This window comes from Typopeltis vanoorti, chromosome 2, assembly GCF_054136105.1.
Source record: "Typopeltis vanoorti isolate ZY-2024b chromosome 2, IOZ_Tvanoo_1.0, whole genome shotgun sequence".
Taxonomy (NCBI): Eukaryota; Metazoa; Arthropoda; class Arachnida; order Uropygi; family Thelyphonidae; genus Typopeltis; species Typopeltis vanoorti.
This window is the reverse complement of record NC_143550.1, coordinates 147,769,051-147,787,745: the sequence shown is the minus strand read 5'-3', so window position 1 is coordinate 147,787,745 and position 18,695 is coordinate 147,769,051. Positions and strand designations below refer to the sequence as shown.

General features: G+C 34.9%; 1 protein-coding gene across 1 annotated transcript in view; it reads left to right on the top strand.

The window, feature by feature from the left end:
* Positions 1-18,695, top strand: part of metro (membrane palmitoylated protein 7-like protein metro) — a 456,631-nt gene that overhangs the window by 418,431 nt on the left and 19,505 nt on the right. The window contains exon 15 of the mRNA XM_090408766.1: positions 14,573-14,713. Within this exon, the coding sequence (XP_090264892.1) occupies positions 14,573-14,713 (141 nt within the window). The remainder of the gene's footprint in view (positions 1-14,572; positions 14,714-18,695) is intronic.

The following is an 18,695-nucleotide window of genomic DNA, read 5'->3' as shown; positions in this document are numbered from 1 at the left end:
AGCAATAGCAAGGTCATCTCTACCTATAGGAGTTGCCAAAAGGTGTGCCACCTTTTTTTTTTATTAAATTACTCTGGATTTAAAGAAAGATGTTGAAAGTTAAAGACGCAAGCTTGCTCCACCTTGGCAACGAGTTGCCTGATGTTGTACTACCTTACCCCAATCCTAAAGATACTTTCAGGTGCAAGCTTTGTTTGCTCACACTTGGATAAAGGATTAAACTAAATTTATTATAGTCTAACCAAGTGAAAAATAAACTTTCAACAGAGTTAATAGCTGTTCAGTAAAATAAAGTAATACCTTGAGCTAAAGAGGAATTAAAATTTTTTGGATGCCAAAGAAGCAATGCTTGTCATGAGTTTATGGTAAGAGAGGCTTGATGTCAGGTTAATCTTAAGGAGAGAAATTTTGTCTTGCTTAGAGATTTGGGTTTTGTCAAATATAAGGCTGGAAAAATAGTTTCTTTGTAGGAAATGAGGCATTGAAATTAGCAAGGTTATCCACTCTCTTCAAAACTGGTTTGGAGATCAGAATTTAGGGCTGCAGTGGTTGTTGCTCTGTAAGTTATGGTGGTTTGTCTTGTTCAAGGTTTGTCAAATGAGGAGGAGGAATGTAGCATACTGTCATCGGCAAACTGTGTATTGGATTGGTGGGTGAAAGGACAGACCTTATGGGACACTAGCATTATTTACATGATTAGAAGGTATAGAGTCATCCACCATCACACACAATGCAGTTGCAGGAGTCATGGGACAAACCAAATGATGGGAGCTTACTAATGATGATTTACCATTCTTCTTAAGAATTGGCTGTACATGGACTAATTTCCAGCATATAGGATAGATACCTGTGGAATAAGAGAGCATGAAACTTCATCTACATAATTAAAGAGCTGAGTTGAATATCTCCAATTTTGATATGAGCTTTAATGCCACTTTCCTTCGTAATGTGATCCATAGAGATGAATAACAGTGCAGATAATATCTCGCACCTGACTTATCATCTTCTTATACCTCCTTCAATTGAAACTTCTGACTTATAACTCAAATATATACTATGTATTGTCAATATGTCACATTTATGTCTTATAATTGTAGTGTTTTGAACAGCTTTTCTTTGGGCACCTTGTAATATGCCTTTTCCAAATCTACAATGGCTTAAAAACAGATTGTGCTTATGTTCCTATGATTTCTCAACTATTTCTCTTAAACTGCTCCTGTTTGTTCAGAATCTAACTTGTTTATTCTTATTATTATTGTAGGCAACTTCAAGGAGTCCTTAGACTCATCGAGTCTAAGGACTCCTTGCATTCACACAGTTTGAACTCACTCACAGTCATGACACCTATAACAGACTCTGGCAGCTTATTCCACTCATTCACCACTCTCCAAGTAAAAAAATCCTAGTTCTAACACCCTTGCTCAGTTTCCATGGATGGCCCCTAGTTCTCCCACCACCAGACCATTCTGAAAAATTTCCTCTGAATTAATCTTGTAAAAACCCCTCAGTAATTTGAATGTCACCCCTTTTCCACCTATCAACCAATTTCTGTAACCCACAGATCTTCATCCTGTTCTCGTAAGGTTCATTCCATAGACCAACTATCATCTTGGTCACTCACTTCTGGATCCGCTCAGAACAAACCCTGGTATCCAGATATGGGCACAGTAGTCAAGATGGGGTCTTATCAAAGCTCAATAAAGAGGAACAATAACCTGCTTTTCTCTGCTCGTCAAAGTATTCTTCAGTAACCATTGTAGATTTGATCTGATGAGCTAATTTAGCCACTAATGTGCCTTTTGTTACTGGTTTTCATACCAAATTTATTATAGCAATTATTCAGTTAGGGAATTGCAGACTTGTATTGGATTTGTTTATTTATTTATTTTGGGTCCATGCACGAGAGATTGGTTGGTCAACCTATAGTATGGTAGTACCGGATATGAAAAGAGTTTTGTAATAAGAGGAAATTTGTTCAAATTAGATTTTAAGGCCTGTGTATTGCATTCTATTCACCAACACTCCCAAGTCTCTGGCTTCGTTAGTTTCCTGGAGTACAGTTCCACCAATGTGGTATACTGCTGCTAATCTTTTCAACCCCAAAATGCATAACCTTAGCTCATTTTGTCAATCTATTCAAATCATCCTGCAAAATTTTGACATTATGTGTATTCACTATTGCTCTAGCCAACTTTGCATCATCGACAAATAAACAAACAGTTCCTCTCAGATCCTTTCCTATATCATTAGTGAACAAATTAATAGCAGTGGTCCAAGAACAGAACCTGCGGCACACCACTAGTCACAGGCCTTCTTTTGGACTCTACTCCTGAATAAACTACTCTCTGATATCTCTCTATCGACCACCCTCCTATCCATCTCACCAACCCTATATCCATCCTCATGTGCTGCAGTTTACTGATTAGAATTCCATGCGGTATCCTGTCAAAAGTCCTAGCAAAGTCCAGCAGTATCACTGTAAACCCTATCCAATTCAGCCATCACTGTATTATGAAACGTGAGCAAGTTACTGAGGCATGATCTACCCTTTACAAAACTATGCTTCCCCCCCATACAGTATCCCATTTCCATCTATCCATTCTTGTATTTTGCTTTTGAATAATTTCTCCAAAACCTTGATGACGACTCCTGATATGCTGATCGGTTGGTAATTTGCAACAGCACTCTTGGAGCCTCTTTTATGCAATGGAACTGTTTTCCTCTCTTTCCATCCCCTCAGGACTAACACAGAGCTAGGACTTAAATTAAACAATATGGTTGAGGGCACTAACAATTCCTTTGCTGCTTCACATAACACTTGAGCTGCTATACCATCCAATCTCACAGATGTATTCACGTTACGGTTCTGTAATATACTAATCACCTCCATATCGGTCACTTCAATTCCAGTATAAGCCATTGATTCTCTCATTCCTGCAATATCACTGCCTGGATGATATACTCTTCAAAGTGTTTGCTTAGTTTTCCTAAGTTTCCCTTCCACAATTTTTCTTAGCTCTAGTACTTGCATAAATCTTACCTGGAAAACTTAATAAGGAAATTCCTGTATAATTCTAGCATTCCATTTTATTTCTTTATTTTATGGATGAACTTTATGAGAGTTACACACCCATCTGGAATTAAACCTCTGACCAAACCATCTGAATTAACATGTTCATTGCCAATCACGCGATATTGCGTAATGCGAGTTCTCACCGCCCGGCCGATCACACGTTATCGCGTGGATGTCGCTATCAAGTTTCTAAGCGGAATAGTGGCCACAGCGAAACGGCGCATAATATTTATATTGGCCACTAGGGAAGGGATCGACTTTCATGGAGTGGGGATGGCTGCCAGCCATTGTCTATTGTTTATGTTAGCCAGTGGCACAGTGGCGGCATTCGGACAAGGCGACGACGTGACGATTTTGTTTAGTTATTCGTTGATTTAGCTTGCTTGAAGTTTGGTTTTTATTTATTTTGAGTATTGTTTTTTTTTTTTAGTAAGTTCCCTATAAATGTTGATTTTTGATAATTATTTTTTTCTATTTGTACGTTATTTTTAAAAATTCTATGTGATTATAAAAGACTGATAATTAATTAAAGTTATAATTATTATATTTAAATGTTTTTTATTTGTAAAATATATAACATTTGACCGAATTACATATCACGCGATATCGCGTAATAGATATTTAGAGTACATAAATCCTATGTACATAATAATAAAAGCATATAAATAATATATTAACTTATTTTGAGCACAAGGAAAACTAAATAACAAAATATAAAAAATTTGTCCACCACATGAAATTCCAATTTTCAGCTTGGCAGTGAACGTGTTAATGCAGTGAAAACTTTTATACCTTCATATTTTGAACATTGGTCAAATATTATCTATTCCAGCTGCCTTTCCACATTTCAGCAGAATTAGCAAAACAGCTAAAAATATTAATATAGCCATGATAACAGAAGCAAAAAAGAAATTGAAGGGAACAAAAGATATAGATGATTTTTGCTAAGTCTGCTTAAATATCATAGGAGTATATGCCCCTGAAGAAGGTAGAAAAGAGGATTCTGGACAATTTTATGAGGAACTACAAAAACAGTTAATTAAATCTAATAAAAATGACTATATTAATAGCAAGAGATCGTAATACTAGAATTGGAAATAATTCAATCCCAGATGTCTTAGGAAAATTAGAGAACTTTGCATGAATAACAATGATCAAGAACTGCTAGACTTCTGTATTTTCAGTAATTTTAAAATAACTAATTTTTTTTTTCAAAAATAGAATATAAATAAATATACTTGGAATGACAAATGAACAAGATCTATAATGATTATATCATTACTAATCAGAAACTAGCTCCATGTGTAAGAGGTGTACATGTTTACAAAGGAAATAAAAAATTTTCAGATCATTACTTAGTAGTTTCTAAAATAGAAATACTAACAAAATGGCAAAAGGTGGTAAATAAGAAAAAACAAATAGAACAAGTATACAAAGTATATCTATGAGTATTACAAGAAGAAAACATTAGAATTCTATATCAATCATGATTAACAAATTACATTAAAGAAGCCAAAATCAATGAGATATAGAAGAAGAATGAAAAACCTTAATAAAAATAATTCATAAATTTATGAATTATTTTTATGAATTATCTGCTTTATGAAGTATTCGGAAACAAAAATAAAATATTAAACATTTGGAACACAGATATAGAAAATGCCGTAAAAGGAAAAAAAAAAGTGGCATACAAATCATTCCTTCAGAAACATACGCGGGTGTCCAAAATCCTAAGGACAAACATGATTTCTGAAGATTACAGTTGCAAATTCAGATGAATCAGCTTGTGGCAATTTGTATATTGAGAATTTTGATTAGAAAGTGGGTACGCATTCAAATTTTTGAATCGCATGCAAACAGGTCATGTGGTAGCACTCAACAGGATAAAAGGCCAAAGGATGTGCTAAGCAAATTGTGTTTGAAGGAAGCTCTTTCTGTCAATGTTTGCTAAGAGGCTGCCCTTAAAATTCTATCTTTATGGAGCATGAAGATAGAATTTTGGTTATAACAGCAAAATGTAATTGAAGCACCATGGCAAGGACAGGTACATGGATAACTCAACAGACTGTGGCAAGACGTCTGCAACAAATAAGCCCATAGTCTCTGTCCCTTTATCTGCAGTTCATTACATAGCATATTTTCAGTAGTGCTGTATCCATAAAATTGGACAAGACATCAATGAGCTAATGTACTCTTTACAGATGAGAATCGTTTTAGTCTTTCCTCCAATTCCAGGTGACATGATCTGGCATGAAAGTGGTACTGCTTACCATCATGAGAATGTTCTTGAAAGGAATAGATATGGTGGTGATGGGATCATTCATGGTGTGGGGATGCATTATTCTTAATGGATACACTGAGCAACAAGCGCTAGAAAAAGAGATTGACTGATGAATGATAATACAATAAAGTTCTTCAATGTAATTTTTAATTGTTCCATGGTGCTGTAGGCAAAGAATTCATTTTTTATTGATGATAGTGCCATGCCACATCATACATGAGCATTGGAGATACTTCTGGAGACTAAGGATATTAATCGAATCGAGTGGCAAGCATGCTCCCAGATCTCAACCCAATGGAACACATTTGGGGCACAATAGGAAGATGCATTGCTGCTTAAAATTCCCCTCCAGAAAACAAGCAAGTTCTTATTCTTTTTCTAAAGGAAAATTTGGCCAGTTTGCCTCAAGAACTCCTGAATCACTTGGTGCTAAGCATGGTACAACACTGTGAAGCTGTGTTGTAGTTTGTGGTGCATATATTCCATACTAAAATATCTCTCTGCATAGTTTTTCTAAGCCCTCTACATTAATTTCTTAACTACGTTCTTAAGAAATTTGTAACTTTTGCCAAAAATTTATTGCAATTTAATTTGTATGAAATTTATATCACATTTTTTGTGTAATATGAGTTATTAGTATGCTGGCAATAAATTTATGTTCACATTTGGCTGTAGTCATGAAAATTTTTTTTCGTACACAGGTAAAAATGTAGTTCATCCTTAGTTTACAAAATAAACAGAAGAAATATACAAAAACAAAAAGAAAGAAGAAAAAAAATAGCTAAAACAGTAGTATACAGAAAGCTCAGCAAGGTTTCTTGGGACAGATTTATTTAATAAAATAGAAGACATACTTGGATGACAAGACATAGCCAACAAAATATTAAGGATAGTAAACAATGAAGAAAGAGATAGTAGTAAGACTTATACGTTGGTTAGACATAACTGGTAATTAATTTACGGAATTAACAACGCATATGAAGTATTTTAATTAAAGATAACTTTAATGAATCACTTCTATATTTCGGCAATGTCACATTGCCATCTTCAGGAACATAAAGATATGGTATGTGCACTAAGGAACTTAACAAAGCAAATGAGGAAGAAAGTAAGAAACTACTTTTGTTCCTAAAGTCCTAATGGTGCCCTCTTACGGGCTAATTTGGTAGTCTTGGCAGTTGGGCTGAAGTTCTCATAATGAAAGTCTCCCAAATTTGGGGCAGTTTCATGCACCCAAATTTGTTGAGGTTAGGAACGTTTTTTAGAGCTGCTGAAGATTCTTTGAATAATCTTTCGTATTTAAACTTGCTGCGATGGATTATTTTTGTTTTCTTCCAACGAATTTTATGATGGGTATCTAAGGCATGGTCTGCCAACCCAGAGCGGCTGTACTGGTGAAAACGGATGTAGTCTTGGTGTTCTGAAATCCTGATATTTGTTGTTCTGCCTGTTTGGCCAAAGTAGGACAATTTGCAGCTGCAAGGGACCTGGTATACACCAGGTAGGTCTAGGGGAAGTGGTTGGTCTTTGGTAGAGCGGATAAGGGATGCCAACTTTTTATATGGTCTGTAACAGGAAGTAAGGTCATATTTTTTGAGGATATTAGTTATTTTTTCAGAGGTGCCCTGGATGTAGGGGATAGTGATAGACTTGGTGTAGTCTTTATTGTGGAGGGCGGGAGGGGGGTTGTGGTTTATAGGTTTTAGTATTTTTTGGATTTTTTGGGGGTTATAGCCATTGGCTAAGAAAGTGTTGAGGATGTGGTTTAGTTCCATAGTCAGGGCCTTGTCATCTGAGCAGATTAATTTTGCCCTGTTATATAGTGTTTTTATCACCCCATATTGTTGTGAGGGGGGGGGGGAGATTGCTGGTGAATGTATCTGCCAGTGTGGGTGGGTTTTCTGTAAACAGAGAAAACCAAAGATCCATCAAGCTGGCGGGTGATTAAAGTGTCTAGGAAGGGGAGGGTGTTGTTTTCCTCTTTTTCTAAGGTGAACTGGATTCTGGGATGTTGGTTGTTTAAGTGTGTTAGGAAGGAGTGGAGTGTGTCTGAGCCATGTGGCCAAATAGCAAACACATCATCCACATAACGAAGCCAAATAGTGGGTTTTTGTGGGGCGGAGTTTAAGGCTTTCTCTTCAAATGTCTCCATAAAGAAATTGGCCAAGGGTGGGGAAAGTGGTGAACCCATGGCTGTCCCCTCTATCAAGATTATTCAAAGAATCTTCAGCAGCTCTAAAAAACGTTCCTAACCTCAACAAATTTGGGTGCATGAAACTGCCCCAAATTTGGGAGACTTTCATTATGAGAACTTCAGCCCAACTGCCAAGACTACCAAATTAGCCCGTAAGAGGGCACCATTAGGACTTTAGGAACAAAAGTAGTTTCTTACTTTCTTCCTCATTTGCTTTGTTAAGTTCCTTAGTGCACATACCATATCTTTATGTTCCTGAAGATGGCAATGTGACATTGCCGAAATATAGAAGTGATTCATTAAAGTTATCTTTAATTAAAATACTTCATATGCGTTGTTAATTCCGTAAATTAATTACCAGAAGAAAGAGATATGACACATAATACAAGAGAAACAATGATAGAACATTATATGAATTTATGTTATTACCAAAAGTTAATAACAGAAAATAATAGTAAAGAAATCAGTACTGATATAGGACCAATTAGATTAGAAGATCTAAAATAAACAATAAATATGAAAAATAGAAAAGCAGCTGGATTAGAGTTCATAAATACAGAGCTTGGGAAATATGGTGGAGAATATTTACATCACAGATTCTTAAAATTAATAAATAATTGTTGGTGGAAACATGAGATGCTGTTGATTGAAAGCTGAGGACAGATAATTGGAAATTACAGAGGAATAAGTTTATTAAGTACAGGTTACAAAATTAACAGTAAAATTCTGAATAAAAGACTTAGAAATATTACAAACAATCTACTCTCAGAAGAATAAAATGGTTTCAGACATGAAGGAATGTGTATAGACAATATTTCTGTATTAAAACAAATTATGGAAAAAAGATGAGAATAAATTTAGAGACATAGCTGTCCTTATAGATTATGAGAATACACAGAGAAAAATTATGGAAAAAAGATGAGAATAAATTTAGAGACATAGCTGTCCTTATAGATTATGAGAATACACAGAGAAAAATTATGGAATATAATGAAAAAACAAGGATATCCATTACATTTGATACGAGCTATATAAAGTTTACATAAAGATACAAAAATACTGTTACAGTTAGGTAATAAATTGACATAAGAAATTGAAATTAATTAAGTTGTTAGATAGGGATGTATCTTATCTCCAACTATATTCAACGCATATATTTATCAGATTATTAAAATATGAAAAACAACAAAACAATGTATCTGGTAACATTGTATTGACAAATGTTGTATGCAGATAATCAGATCACATTACAAGCCAATGTAGATGACCTTCCAAAATCAGTTTATGAATTTAAAAAAAATAAGCCAACAATAGTTTAAAAATTACACAAAGAAAGCAAAAAGTCATGGCATTTAAAGGTCAAGATCACGTTGGATCAAAAATAGTCAGAAAATAAAATAATAGAACAAGTGACACAGTTTAATTATTTAGGCTGCCTAATAACATATCTAAAAGATAAAGATATAGATGAAAAAATAAAGAAATTTTAAAAAATCTGTGGAACAATTAAAAGGATACAATAAAAAAACAAGATGAGAAACTCAACTAAAATTTTATAAAGTAATGGCCACTCCCACTCTATATATAGTTAAGAATGTGAAGTGTTAAAAAGAAAGATGAAAGTAAAATATAAGCTGCAGAAATGAAATTTTTAAAAGCACTTAAAGGATGCACAAAATTGGACGAACACAGAAGAAGGCTAGATATTTACAACATAAATGAAAAGATCAAGAAATATACAGAGAAATTGAAAGAGCATCTGTTTAGGATGGAAAGATGAAAATATGCATCTGATTTTTCTGTTTTTGCAAGGATTCTCATCACATACCAAAAGAGATGGATCGCATAGACTGGGGGGGGGGGGGGAGAGACCAGTGAAGCCAGAAAACAAATGCCTCATCCTTCAAGAAAAGAAGGTATTTGATGGTCTTTTCCACTTCAAGTGTTGATATGTACTCTTGATTGCATTCCTCTAAATGCTGTTCTGTCATCACTTGTTTCATCAAAGTAATTATTCCAGATATCCAAAATATCAGTCATGCTATCCTTATCACATCTGATTCCTTTTACTGTATTTTGTTCTCCATTTCTTTAGATTTTTCAATACCTCCAGAACATTTTAACAACTTCTTGATACTCATCTTCTATATTCTTACCAAAATCATCCCAGTAGTTTTACATTACTTTGTTTTCTTATATTTTTCTCTGTATTCTTTCAAAGCACATGTCGACTTACTTTCTAGAAACTTTGTCTGTTTTTTTTTTTTTTGTTGTTGTTGTTGTTGTTTTTTCAGGCATTCTCACCAAATGCCTCTTTAGCTGAATCACTGTTTTGTTCAACATTTGATTCTTGTTTTCAAATTCTTTCATTTCTTTCTTGAATAATATTTGTGTATTTCAGCCTACAGTTCACCTCTGTAAGCTGCTCGGCTTTGATTATTTTTTTTTAACCTTATACACTTTTTCTTTTAAATATGATATTCAATTTTATCACACTCAAAATTAAATGCTGATCACTTCCTAATTTGTATCCTGTGTATGCTCTCATCTCTTGAACCATCATGAATGTGTTGCTATCAACAATAATACAAAGTGTCCACATTGGACCTCTCTAGTTTCAAAGAACAGTAAAAAATCAAAATGCAGAAATATGTATGGTTTGGGTTGTTCAAGCATTCCAGAGACAAGTTTCATCCAGAATTTTTTCCTGCTTTCTCAATGTGGTGGCGCTGCTGAACAGGGCTTAAACATGGCATCAGAGGCAGAGAAAGTGCAAGTTATGTGGTGGTCAGCTGAGCTGAAATCTATCAAAGCAGTGCAGCAAAAAGGCAGCACCCGACTCCAAGAGTATCCATTTGTGGAAAGAAAATTTTTTAACGATGGGAAACATTTAGAAACAACACGGAGGAGGGAAGCAGCCAATATCCAAAGATAAAGAGGATTCACGAGACCTTTCCGTGAAGCCAGAAAAAATCCAACAGGAGAGTGTCCTGTGAACTGCAAATACCCCACTCTGCCTTTCACAAGGTTGTCCATTTTATGTTGCATGTACAAAGTGCAGGTGTTGCAGGGAATCAAGCAAAATGATAAGCTACAACGAGTAATGTTTGCAGCCAAAATTCTGGAATGTGTCAACGAGAATCCAGATTTGCTTTTCAGATGAAGTCACTTTTCATGTCGGCAGAAAGTGAACAGTTAATAATTTTAGTGTTTATTTTTGTTGCAATTAAAAGAATGGCTTCTATCTTATTTTATGACTTTAGTTAACGTTGCTCTTGCTCTGATTTAAATAGATATTCTCCAGACAATAAAAGTTTACTCAATGATTTTGGAATTGAACTGTGAATGAATGCAGGTGATTGTCGTATATCTTAATTGGAGAATTCTGATAAAGAGAATTGCTAGCCTGGTTTGCTGGGTTGTTAATGTACCCCACTCTCTGACTAGTGAGCTGCGAGTTGAAATCCTGTCATGGGCATGGATGTTTGTGACTGTCTTTAGGTGGGAGAAGAATTTTATTGTTCTCTGTGAGACCACTATCCCATTCATTAGAGGTCTGAAGTGACTTGAAAATGTTCCCTGTTTGATCTCCAGAACAGTTTTCAGATTATGTTAAAAATAAGTAATATATATAAAGAATTAAGAAAAAAATCTTTAGCCTATGTATTATGGTTTACAATCTTTTACATGTGGGATCAACACAAAGCTTTTGAAATATCTATAAAATGCATGCAGCAATAACAATTCTCAGAGGCACAGGAATAGTATTGGGGTTGAATTTGTATAAAATTATTAAAGATGTCTTTAATAATTTTATACAAATTTATATTTATACAATTTTATACAAATTTATACAAATATACAAAGATGTCTTTAATAATAACTAGTCACCCACCAGCCTAATGGATCCTTGGTTTTCTCAGTTTACAGAAAACCCACCCACCCATACAGGCAGATACATTCACCAACAATCCCCCCCCCCCCTCACAACAATATGGAGTAGTGAAAACACTATACAACAAGGCTAAACTAATCTGTTCAAACGACTTGGCCCTAAACACTGAACTAAATCACATCCTCAACACTTTCTCAGCCAATGGCTACCCCCCCAAAAACATCCAAAAAATATTAGAAATTACAAACCACAGATCCCCCCCAACCCCACAACAAGGATTACTCTAAATCCATCACCATTCCCTACATCCGAGGCACCTCGGAAAAGATTACCAAAATCTTAAAAAAACATGACCTGACCTCCTGTTACAAACCTTACAGAAAATTGGCATCCCTTATCCGCTCCACTAAAGACCAACCACTTCCCCTAGACCTACCTGGTGTTTACCAGGTCCCTTGCAGTTGTAAACTGTCTTACTTTGGCCAAACAGGCAGGACAGCGAATATCAGAATTTCGGAACACAAGGACTACATCCGTTTTCACAAATACAGTCATTCTGGGCTTGTGGACCATGCTCTGGATACACGCCACAGAATACGGTGGAAAAAAGCTACAGTGATACACCGTAGCAAATACAAATTTGAAAGACTCTTTATGGAATCAGCCTCAGCCCTAAGAAATTCTCCAAACCTCAACAAATTTGGGTGTATGCGACTGCCCCAAATTTGGGAGGCCTACATCTGCAGACCTTCAGCCCAACGGCCAAGAACACCTACTTAGCCCACTAGAGGGCACCATCAGGACTGTTAGGAGAACAATAGCTTCATTTCTTCATTCCCAGTTTCTGTGTTGTAGTGCCTACGTGCACGTAACTTTTTTGTAAGTTCCTTTAGAAAATGGCAATGTGACGTTGCCGAAATATCGGAAAATATTTATTAAAGTTTAATTTAATTTATATTCTTAACTACGTTGTTCTATTCCTTAAGTGTTTTAATAATGCATAACCAACGTATAAGCCTGTCTACGAGAATTATTAAAGATGATATGGATATTATTACTAAAAGATAAAAGCAAGAAAAAAAATTTTTTTTACCATATTTAACAGATAAGATGTGAATGAGTTTTACTAGCACTGAAGTTAGACATTGTAAGATGGTTGGTAACTGGTAGTAGGTGGAAGTTTTTTCACTTGGCTATGCTACCAATTACATATTTGGTTTAATCCTTTATCCAAGCGTAAACAAACAAAGTTTGCACCTGAAATATTTTCAGGACTGGAACAACTTGTGGTAAAGGTGGTATAAGTTCTGATCACTTGCCTTAGTATCCCATAATGCAAAACTTAGTATCCCATAATGCAAAGCATTATGGGATACTATACATACCCATATCCTTATGGGTATGTATAATAATAATTATTATTATTATTATTATTACAGGTATCTCCATGGAGTCAGTAGACTCATCATGGGAGACCCAAACTAGCAAAATAATATCTGTCATATCTCTTCTTGAATTCATTTACAGACGAAGAGCTCACAACTAAGTCAGGCAATGAATTCCACTCATTCACCACCCTCCAGGCAAAAAACCTTGTTCTGACACCCTTGTTAACCACACTCTTCTTTAATTTCCAGGGATCATCTCTTGTTCTTCCATCACTATCACACAGCTGAAACATTTTCCCTGCATCAATCCTATAAAAACCTTTTATAGGATTGATGCAGATCAGTAATTTAAATGTTTCCATCATATCCCCTCTTCTCCACCTATCAACCAACCTCTGCAATCCACAAGCTCTCGATCTATCAATGTAGGGAGCATTTTTTACATCACTCACCAACTTAGTCACTCTTCTCTGAACCCCTACACAGCCTCCTCATCTCCAAGGAATCCAGGTGACCAGACCTGAGCACAGTAATCCAAATGTGGAAATATCAGTGCTTTATAAAGGGGATCACTACCCAGACCGTTTTGACCTTTATTGAGGTCTTGTCAGTGGGAGCTAGACCCAGAGGTGGTGATGCTAAGGTGAAAGTAATGCAAAAGTCATCACCATATACTAAGGCAAGTGATCAGAACTTATACCACCTTTGCCATGAGTTGCCCCAGTCCTGAAAATATTTCAGGCACAAACTTTGTTTGCTTACACTTGGATAAAGGATTAAACCAAATATGTAATTGGTAGCATAGCTAAGTGAAAAAACTTCCATCAACTATCTCTAATCCAGAGAATTTTAATGATAAGGTGTTGACACCTTTTGGCAACTGGTATATGGCGATATGACGTTTGCATTACTTCCACCTTAGTATCACCACCTTTGGGTCTTGCTCCCACTGACGAGACCTCAATAAAGGTCGAAACCGGTCTGGGTAGTGATCCTTTCCATAATACATAGCATTATACATACCCATAAGGATATGTGCTTTGCATTATGGGATACTAAGGCAAGTGATCAGAACTTATACCATCTTTACCATGAGTTGCCCCAGTCCTGAAAATATTTCAGGCACAAACTTTGTTTGCTTACACTTGGATAAAGGATTAAACCAAATATGTAATTGGTAACCGCTAGTAGATGTTTTGGAGCATTGCTGGTTTGTATAGCTCAACATTTCTTGTGAATTATGTAATTGTGTGAACAAATTGAAAGCTGAGATATCCCAGTAGTCTGAGTTTGAGGATAGAGTGTACAGCCAGAGAGAAAACTGGCTGTACACTCTATCCAATAAGCCAATAAGCTCTGCTCACACAGTCATTCATTAGATAGAATTATGTTTTTTATACACAGTAATATTTAAATTAAATTAACCATGCTACCGGCCAAGGCGTCTATAGACATTAAGTTTATCATGGATGTGAAGTGCATATTAAAATTGTAATACCATTGATATTACATTGAAATATATATGATGGATACAAAACGTATGAGGATGTATATTTGATCCATAATGGCCGGTAAGGTGGTTAATAACTTGCAAGAGCTCCTTTATGGCTGTTTTGTCTGTATGAAAAAACTGCTAAATATAACATTACTCATTTAATTAAATGTTTCAGTTTTATTTAATTATATGTTAATCATGGTAATAATATGTTACATTTTTTAAGAATATGAATTTTATTTTCAGGCTCTAAAAATTTTGCGCACACCAGAACTAAAGCCATATATAATATTTGTTAAACCACCTTCCTTTGACCATCTAAAAGAAACAAGAACTTTTGCCAATGCAAGATCTACATTTGATGAAACTTGCTCTCGTGGGTTTACAGTATGTATAATATCCTGTTTTTAAGATTTTCAAAATATATGAAAGGTTGAAAATTTATGAAAGAGAATATAAATCCATCTATAATTTCTTTCTAAGATGGAAAGCTGCTTGGAAGATGGGCATACCAAACTCAATCAGTTGTTATAATCAAGATTTGGTTGGAAAAAATCATATTATCAAGATGATTAGACAAATACCTAGAAATTAAATGAAAGGAAGTTTTTTTTTTTTTTCAAGTGCATTGTATGGATTGCATATGCACTTAGTACGTTCATCCATTTCATGTCATCCACATATATTCGTGTTAACCGGGGCTTTATGGTTGCTTTTTTTTTTTTTTTTTTTTTTAAATTTGGTGTTTTGAATCCTAGCGGAAAAAAAAGGGTGAGGGGTTCTTCTTTAGGGTCAAAGCTAGATAACTGGGAGGACACCTCCATGTTACATAAACGAAGATAGAAAAGTGATGAAATTATTTGATCTAATATCCAATAATCACCTTCTTGTGGTTTGGGTACATATCCAAACAGATTATATTCTGTGTTGACTTAAATCAAAAACAAAATAATGGTACAAGATAATGAAATATCATGCTGACTGAGCCACTACCCAGTGAAATTTACCTGTTTTCATCATAGAAACAGGTAAACAGTGCAAAGTCAGATAGGCACCATCAATGGATGGAACTGGCAGAAGAATTAAACAAGTATCATGTTGACATAATTGGAGTTTCTGAGACAAATGAAAAAAATCACATGAAATGCTGCCAAATAATAGCTATAAGGTGTTATATTCAGAAAATAGGAGGAAAGGAAGGAATATCACATTAAACAGAAAGATAAATTTCTTTAATTGTAAGTAGTATTCAGTAGAGTAATAGCAAATTTCAGAATGGGAAATTGGACAAAGATCTGTTTATTCTTATTATTCAGCAGAAGTTATACCAAGGAAGAAGTGGAGGAATTTTTAGAGTCATTACAGATGGCAGCTGACATAACACAAAAGGAGACATTGGTCTTTGTTGGAGATGTAAACAGTAGAGTATCCTTTCCTTTAATGTACACACAGTTCAATCACTAAAGTAAGCTAAAGCTGCGTGTTTCTTTTTTTTTTTTTTGAATAATCAGCTGGCATTTTTAAAATGATGCAAAGATGGCAATCTTGTTCGTAACTGCATCAAGCTAAAAAAAAGGAAATGCACGTTGGCTAAAAGCCAAAAGTTAAGAATTTGCAACCATTTGGAGAAAGCAGTGCTCAGAGAGCAGATTCACAAAAACTTAGCACTTGGTCAAAATCGTGTTCTAAATTTAAAATTGGAACTTTTTAGGTATTATTGCTGGGAAAATTCCCATGTTACTCCTCTAAAATAAACTATTATTTTTAATGGCTAACATGGGAATTTTCCCAGAAATAATACCTAAAAGTTCCAATTTTAAATTTAGAACATGATTAGGAGTGCCCCTTTTTTTACAATGTCATTGGCTCTTTACTCAAATCTTAGGGCATTACTGAAGTGTTATAAAACTAATATATGAAGAATAATATTGAAGGAAAATTCAGACATACCTTTTTTGGATGTTGTTTTCCTTCTCCTTATCCCAGCGATATGCATTCATCTGCTGTTAAGCTGTTAAAGGAAGGGGGTTTGGGGGAAGTGGGGGTAAAGTAATGTGGGGAATTATTTGAAAATTTTGAAAAAAACCCAGGTTTTTTTATATGTATAATATTATTATTATTATTAAGGGTGGGTAGAGGGTGTTTGGAAGGGGGAGTGAGAGAAGGATCTGGGGAAGAGGAGGGATTGATGGGAAAAAGTCAGGGGTGGGAACTTTTTAGTTATTTAAATCCAGATATTTTTCATGTCCTCTAAAGGATTACTGACAACTCAGCTAAACATACCCTGGAAACAAAGTAAAATTTGCAGCAAGATTTAAATAATGTACATTTAAATTTCTCATCATTGAATGTCTTTGAAAACAACCAATCACAAGCCAGTGATAACAGGAGCAACCAGCTACCTTCAATGAACAGTCACGTGTTTAACCTTTTAAGCCATGCCCTGAATAATAATGAACTCTCGCTTTCTTAGTAAAAGCCTAAACTTTGCTATGCAACTCAGGACAGTTAACAAATTAGATTTTATATACCATATTGAAAGAAGCATAAGATTTCTCCCAACTACCATAAATGATAAAATGTATTCAGAAACGTAGAAACATTTAGAAAGTGTTGACACTAGTTTCTTGGCCAGGTGATAACTGAGGCTGTCAATACCTTTAACTATCAGCTGAAGAGGTATGTTTTGCTTATGAATCTTAGGCGAACCGTAAATTCTTGGGAAACAAGTATAGTGTGGAAGTAGGTTTTTAACTGTGTTTGCAGGCCAGGAAGTAACTGATTTAAGTAATTCTACTGTTTTCTTTTTAATCCGACCAAAAGCAGGTGCTTTTGTCCAAGACCAATTGATTCATTTTTTCAAAGGAAGTTGTTCGGTTTAAAATTATGGTAGTGTTCCCTTTATTGGCTCTAGTAATTATGATATCCTGACTTTTAAAGATTCCATAGCTGCTAATTCAGTTTTGGTGATGTTGCAATGTCACCAAAACTGAATTAGTAGCTGTGAAATCTTTAAAAGCAAATATCAGGATATTGTAATTACTAGAGCCAATAAATGGAAAACTACCATCATTTTGAACCAAACAACAGCACCTATCCATGTGTAAAATATAACCAAACTAATCAGATTAAAATAAAACAGTAGGATTACTTAAATCAGTTACTTCCTGGCCTGCAATCACAGTTAAAAAATTACTTCCACATTATGTTTGTTTCAAAAGAATTTGTCTAAGATTCACAAGCAGAACATACCACCTCAGCTGAGAGTTGAAGATAGATATTGACAACACCAGTTATCATCTAGCCAAGAAACTAGTGTCAAAACTCAACACTCTGTAAATGAAATTAAAGGCATTATACTTGATAAAAGTGATTTATTAATCATTTGCACAATCCTTCTTTTACAGGATATATTCTACGTTCTGGTTATTTTGTCTGGCCGAATACTTTTTACATGCAAAAAGATGGCATAACCATGGGCTCACTGTTATTCCCTTCCCTCTTCCCAATTGCTAACTTTTATATGGAAGGTTTGAGCAACATGGTCTGGATTCCTTTACTTAAAACCCAAAGTCTGGCTTAGGTACATTGATGATGTCTTTATTATCTGGCCCAATGGCTACCAGACTTTAAGACACCTTCATCAGCCACCCAAACAAACAACACACACATACAATTCACAATTGAAATTGAAAATCAGAATAATACACTTCCATTTTTAGATACCCTTGTTACGTGTCTTCCTTCAGGCAGTCTTTTCTTCACTGTTTACCATAACTCTACACATACTGGCCAATATTCCCATGATGAGTCCTATGACTGCAGAGGTTAGAAAAATAATAATAATATACATGTAAACTCTTACCACCACCCAACACAAAAATTAGATATCATTAACACACTAAAAAACTGGACTTTAATGATTTGCTCCAATGAGCAAGCACTTAAACTTGATTTAAAAATCATCAGCAATACTTTCCTAAAAATGGCCACAGCATACTATCAACAAAATTCTTCATAATACTGCACCTAATAATAAAAATATACACAACTTCAAATGAAGAGAATGCACCAGAAATAATAAAAGTGTCATTCACTATGTTATTGTTGTAGCAATATTATCACACTGGTTCAGAACACAAGACTGTGCAGGAGTTGAAATAGGAAGTATCACCATTTAGCTTTGAGTAGGATAAAAATTAATATCATGTTAAAATTAATATATGTAATATATAAATATAATATTAAATTTAGTTTAATCCTTTATCCAAGTGTAAGCAAACAAAGTTTGCACCTAAAGTACTTCAGGACTAAGGCAACTCGTGGTAAAGGTGGACCAAGCTTTCATCACTACTTGTCTTAGTATCTC